At 37.4% G+C, this 6,130-nt stretch overlaps 1 protein-coding gene across 9 annotated transcripts in view; it reads right to left on the bottom strand.

The window, feature by feature from the left end:
- LOC108303546 (sarcolemma associated protein) overlaps positions 1–6,130 on the bottom strand; it is a 171,425-nt gene that overhangs the window by 30,939 nt on the left and 134,356 nt on the right. For 6 of the 9 annotated variants that reach the window (XM_017527466.2, XM_017527463.2, XM_017527460.2 and 3 more), the window contains 2 exons: positions 901–981; positions 547–606 (listed from right to left, as the gene is read on the bottom strand). In XM_017527466.2, coding sequence (XP_017382955.1) covers positions 547–606; positions 901–981 — 141 coding nt within the window. Of the gene's footprint in view, positions 1–546; positions 607–900; positions 982–1,120; positions 1,249–6,130 lie in introns of those variants that run through there. The other 3 variants (XM_037738096.1, XM_037738097.1, XM_037738095.1) reach the window with 2 other exon arrangements.

A 6,130-nucleotide genomic window follows, 5' to 3' on the forward strand; every position in this document is an offset into this window, starting at 1 on the left:
AAGTAAATATCAAGAAATACATGTACTTCCTATTTAGAGGTGAGACAAAGAGTTCATTATATGTACTGCTTATCACCATCTCAAATTTCTTAGTCCAAAATTTCTAGAAGAGTGTCATACGACTCTGGGGATATTTACTAGAAGATGAAGACGACAGGAAATAAGGAAATTTACAACTGCTACCATATGATAATAGAGCAAACTGGTGAACCTTTCAAGAAAGAATTCCACCTTATCCTAATTATGTTAAAAGTGCTAATAAATTCCTATTAGAGACACAAGGGTAAACAAAAAACACAGCATTTCACATTCTACCACTTAATACTTTGTCCCTCATAATCTTGACTGATTCAAAATTATTCTACAATTGTTTGAAATATTGGGCATGAGCACCAAAATTTTAAATTTTGGTTCCTGCTACTTTACAGAACCTATCTTAATCTCTTAACTAAAAATTAAAACTTTACATAATATATAGAACAGATTTTATGGCAAAGGGCGATTTTATGCCCTGGTTTACAATGTCATAAAAACATGTTAACGTACCTTTTAAAAGGGACACTTTGGCAAGAGGTTCATTTAGGTCTTGCTCATCCATTTGTGCGTCTAGAGAGAGGGAAAAAAAAAAAAAAAAAAAATATATATATATATATAATTACAGGCAGTATTCAGATCTATCAGCAAGCTATCATTATCAAAATAAACAATCGGAATTGATACTTCTATTACATTTGGATAGTTGAAAGTAGTTTTAACAAAATATCCAAGATTCAAAGGGAATGACCTGGTGAAGCATTTTTTTCCCCCAAACACAAACTTTGAAATCTCCACTCATGTTAACCTATATACCTAAACTGCCATTAACAGCTGCAGGTCCATAAACATTAGGTTAAAACTCACCTGTAGTGTCGTCACTGCTTTTTTCCTTGCTTGGACTCAGAGTGTCTGATAAATCAGATTCCTTTGCTCTTGTCTGGTTTTCTACCAAGAAAAAAATAAAAGTAAAATCTTATTACAGTTAAATATCTTCTATCAATAAAACTGCTTCAGGCTATGAATGCTCAAAATCTACAGGTACGTAAAGTACTTTTAAAATAGGTCAGGTCACTGAATCTCTTACTTCTTCACCACCCTTGTCCAAAATGGAATGCTGGTTATTACACGTAGCTCATATTAAATTATAATGTGGATCATGTCTGCTTTGCTGAGGGCTGGGGCTTTTGTTCAAGGCTGTCCACTTGCCAACTAGAAACACAAACGAAGCAAGCTTTGCTAAAGTATTCAGAGAACTGCAACAAATACAGTAAAATTCCCAGGACAATGTGGACACTGTATAAAGATAATTAAAGGAAAAGGCTCTGTTACATAAAACACTAGTAAGAAGGCCGCCTTAGTAAGATGTGTACTCAAATAATAAAACTCTTAAAAAAAATCATGTTAGTTCTTATAAAGAAAGTAAATTAACAGCCTTTTATTTCTAAAGATAACTGTCCCTGAATCACAGTAAGAAAAAACTTTTTTTTTTTTTTTTTTTTTGAGACAGGGTCTTGCTCTGTTGCCTAGGCTGGAATGCAGTGGCAGGAATACAGCTCACTACAACCCCGACCTCCTGGGCTCAAGAGATCCCCCTGCCTCAAGCTTCCAGAGCAAGCTGGGACTTCAAGCTCATGCCACCATACCCAGCTATCTCTTTAATTTTTTGTAGAGATGAGGTCTTGCTGTGTTGCCTAGGCTGGTCTCAAACTCCTGGCTCAAGTGATTCTCCAGTCTCAGTCTCCCAAGCACCAGAATTACAGGCATGAGCCATTGCACCTGGCCAAGAAAAAAACTTTTAAAAAAGTTTTGAAGTTATTTACAAGAGGTCTTCTACCTGGTCCAATGAAGACATCTTAGGCCTAATTTTCAAAGAATTGTCCTCAGAAATCCTAACTATAGGCCCAACAGTTTATTAACGATAACTGGCAATTAATTAGGCCCCAGATCCTCATCTGTAATGGCACATTTGTATATACAATGGGATTCCTTTTTTTCTTTTTTGGGGGGGGGGTGTCACTACGTTGCCCAGGCTAGTCTTGAACTCCTGGGCTCAAGTAATCCTCCCGCCTCAGCCTCCCAAGTGCTGGGATTACAGGTGTGAGTCATCACACCTAGCCTATGGCATTCTTTAGGGTAGCATTTGCAGAGAATGTCATTTCTCTGAATAAAATTCTATAGCATCTTCCCGTTCTCCACAAGGTCTCAGTCAAGCTTTACATGGCAGAATTTAGCCATAATCTGGTCCCCGCATTAATTCCCACAGGAGCTCTGCTTTGGTCATGTTAGCTTCCTTATAGGGCTGATACATGCCACCTTATTATGTCCTGCAATTATTTGTTTCATCTGATATTTCCCTAACCTCAAGACAGCCATTCTCTCTACTTGGCCTATTCATTCTGTAATACACAGTTTAAGCTCCATCAACTCTAAGGAAGTCTTCATTTCTCCATCATGGTGCTCCTTTTAATTGTATCTTCTCTGTGTCTTTTGTTTCCCCAATTAATCATATTCTATTTTATATTATTCTGTGTATGTGTATATAGCTTCTTTCCTTAATAAGATTATACATTTATAAAGCATATAATTATTTTTATAATGCTATGCACCTGATTTCATTGTTTGTATGTGCATGTCCACTTCTAGTAGTTTTCCTAAACGAAATAACACAGCACATATGGGATAATAATGCTCATTGTATTGTTCATTATGGGAAAATGAAATACATCTATTACGGAATGAAAACTATTCAAGATATATTTACTACTAAGTAAAAATTAAGCCTAATAAAGAGCAGTATGTATAATATAACTCCATGTAGATTAAAAATAGTTATACATTTATAGCTATGAATTTTTAATTGCATATATTTATTCAAGGTCTGGAAGGATCTACAACAGAGATATCATGAGTTATTTTTGGAGGTGGGACACGGTGGACATTTACTTTTTAACTTCACATAGTCATACATGGTTTGAAAATTTGTAGAAATTTGTAGAAATATATATAGTTTTATAAGCAAGGAAATTAAAATATATTCTCCATTTTGAAATAATTAGAAACACGTCTAAAACCATTACTGTCAAAATATTAAATACAACATTAAAATATAACTTGCTATGGCTATTTCATATAAGAATACCCCCAGAATTTGTGGCTTAACTTGTGAAATGGTAATGAATTGCAAGAAGACTTTGCTTCTTTTCTCAATGCCATTTGTAGTCAAAGGTCAACTGCTGAGAGGGAACTTAGATTAGAATTGAAGTCACTGGTCATTGAGGCCCATGGGAATCTAATCTGTGACTGCCGCTGCATTCATAGTATGCTAATATCAGACGTTTCTGAATGTTCTAGTTTTGATCACAAAGTTACATTCTCAAACAAAAGAGGCTGCTACATCTAATCTCCATATATGGTTAGAAAAGGAACCACTCTGGAAGAACAAAAAGGAAACAGGAAAATGACTCTCCCTGAGTTTAATATTTTTGGCAATTTTAGGATCAAAATATTAGGTAAAGCAAGGAGTATATTTTCAAAATATTCTTCTAGCTTACAAGGAACTCTTCCTCTATATTTAGAGTATTAGCTGGGAAGGTAAAGTTGCCTTAAAGATAGGGCCAAATTTTTCATTAGAACTCACTGGAAAAAACAAAAACAACAACAACAACAAAAAGATCTCACTGGAATGTAACTCCCTGATAGCAGAGATTTTTGCCTGCTTCTCTCTCTTTTTTTTTTTTTTTTTTTTTTTGTTGGAGACAGGGTCTTACTCTGTTGCCCAGACTGGAGTGTAATGGCACAATCATAGCTGACTGCAGCCTTAGCTTCCCAGGCTCAAGCCATCCTCCCACCTGAGCATGCTGAGTAGTTAGGATCACAGGTGTGCACCACTACATCTGGCTAATTTTTTATTTTATTTTGTAGAGATAGGGCCTCCCTATGTTGCCCAGCCTGGAATGTCTGTTTCATTAACTGCTATATTCCCAGTGCATATAACAGTATTTTAAATACCTAGTATATAGTAGGCATTAAAAAAAAAAAAAAGGGTGTGGCCAGGGACAGTGGCTCACGCCTATAATCCCAACACTTTGGGAGCCGATATGGACAGATCACCTGAGGTCAGGAGTTCAAGACCAGCCTGGCCAACATGGAGAAACCCCGTCTCTACTAAAAATACAAAATTAGCCGGGCATGGTGGCACATGACTGTAATCCCAGCTACTGTGGAGTCTGAGGCAGGAGAATCCCTTGAACCCAGGAGGGGGAGGGTGGAGAGAGCCGAAAATGAGCCATTAAATAAAAAAAAGGAAAAAAAAAGAAAAAAACAAAAAAAAAAAAAAAAAAAAAAAAAAGATGATTGAAAGCATATATCTACCCTGAATAAGAAAAAAAGTTTTTTTTGTGTGTGTGTATGTGCGTGTGTTTTCTAAAAGACAATGTCTCACTATGTTGCCCAGGCTGGTCAAGAAAACAAGAGAGAGACAGAAAGAGAAAGAGAAAGAGAGAGAGAGAGAGAGAGAGAGCGCACAAGCATGTGCATTTTCTAAGAGACAGTGTCTCACTATGTTGCCCGGGTTGGTCTTGAACTGCTGGGCTCAAGTGATCCTCTTATCTTGGCCTCCCAAAGTGCTGGTGTTACAGGTATGAGCCACTGAGCCTGGCCAGAAAGCAAGTTTTTAGCAAGTCAAGTCATAGTCCCTCAATGTTGTATCCTGCTACTATAGTTATACAGAGGCAAATCAAATCGATTTAAGAATGAAACACAAGGCCATGAGTGGTGGCTCACATTTTGTCAACCTAACTTTATAAATGAAGAATCTGAGGTTTAAATAACTGAAATTGCCTGAGAGCGTACAGCTGGTTAGTGGCAGAATTATCTACGCATATTCTTTCTACTTCCACCTCCAAAGCTATATATAGACATGTAGTGACTGCAAGTTGAGTTAGAAATTAAACAGAAAGCACATTTTGCATTAGGTGATACCTCTTCTAGAGGTAACAAAAGAGGTAAGACTGGTAACAGTTGGTAATTGTTTATTTATAGCAACTGATATTTTCAATCCAAAAAAGAAAATTCCACCAAAGTATCGCCAATTAAAGAATATTTAGCCAAATCCAAAACAAAACAAAAAAAATACTTTTTAGCTCGGTTTAAAATGTAACTGATTTCAGCCATCTAGTTTGTTACAAGGATCAGCGTATCTTTGCATATTAACTGTGAAAGGTGCTAGTAAAGTGTTCACTCACTACTGATAGAAAAATCCAGCCGAGCATGGTGGCTCATGCCAGTGATTTCGGCACTTTGGGAGGCTGAGGCGGGTGCACCTGAGGTGGGGAGTTCAAAACCAGCCTGACCAACATGGAGAGACTCTGTCTCTACTAAAAAATATAAAATGAGCCGGGTGTGTTGGTGCATGCCTGTAATCCCAGCTGATTGGGAGGCTGAGGCAGGAGAATCGTCTGAACCTGGGAGGTAGAGTTCTGGTGAGCCGAGATCGCACCATTGCACTTCAGCCTGGGCAACAAGAGTGAAACTCCGTTGAAAAGAAGAAAAGTAAAGAGAAGAGGAAAGAAGAAAAGAAAGAGAATCCCCGAGTATAGAAAACTTATATTTATATTATGATTCTTTTTCTTTTTGTTTTTCTTTGCCATATCTTTTTTTGTATTATCATTCTTAAATAATATATTCTATTCATTTACATGGACTTATCTGCCATAATTTACTTAATAAATACCCTTATTAATGGACACAAACGCTTTCTTCTTGTTGCTTTTAAACAACACTGAAACAAACATTCTTGCTCATTTATCCAATTTGTTCCTTAAGATTAAAAACCCAGGCTGGGCGTGGTGACTCAGGCCTATAATCCCAGCACTCTGGGTGATTGAGGCAGTCAGATCACCTGAGGTCAGGAGCTTGAGACCAGCCTGCCAACATGGTGAAACCCCAGTCTCTACTAAAAATACAAAATTAGCTGGGCATGGTGGCATGTGCCTGTAATCCCAGCTACTCAGGAGGCTGAGGCAGGAGAATCACTTGAATTCAGAAAGTGGAAGTTGCAGTGAGCTGAGATCATGCCACTGCACACCAGCCTGGG

This window comes from Cebus imitator, unplaced genomic scaffold (assembly GCF_001604975.1).
Source record: "Cebus imitator isolate Cc_AM_T3 unplaced genomic scaffold, Cebus_imitator-1.0 Scaffold48, whole genome shotgun sequence".
Lineage (NCBI taxonomy): Eukaryota > Metazoa > Chordata > Mammalia > Primates > Cebidae > Cebus > Cebus imitator.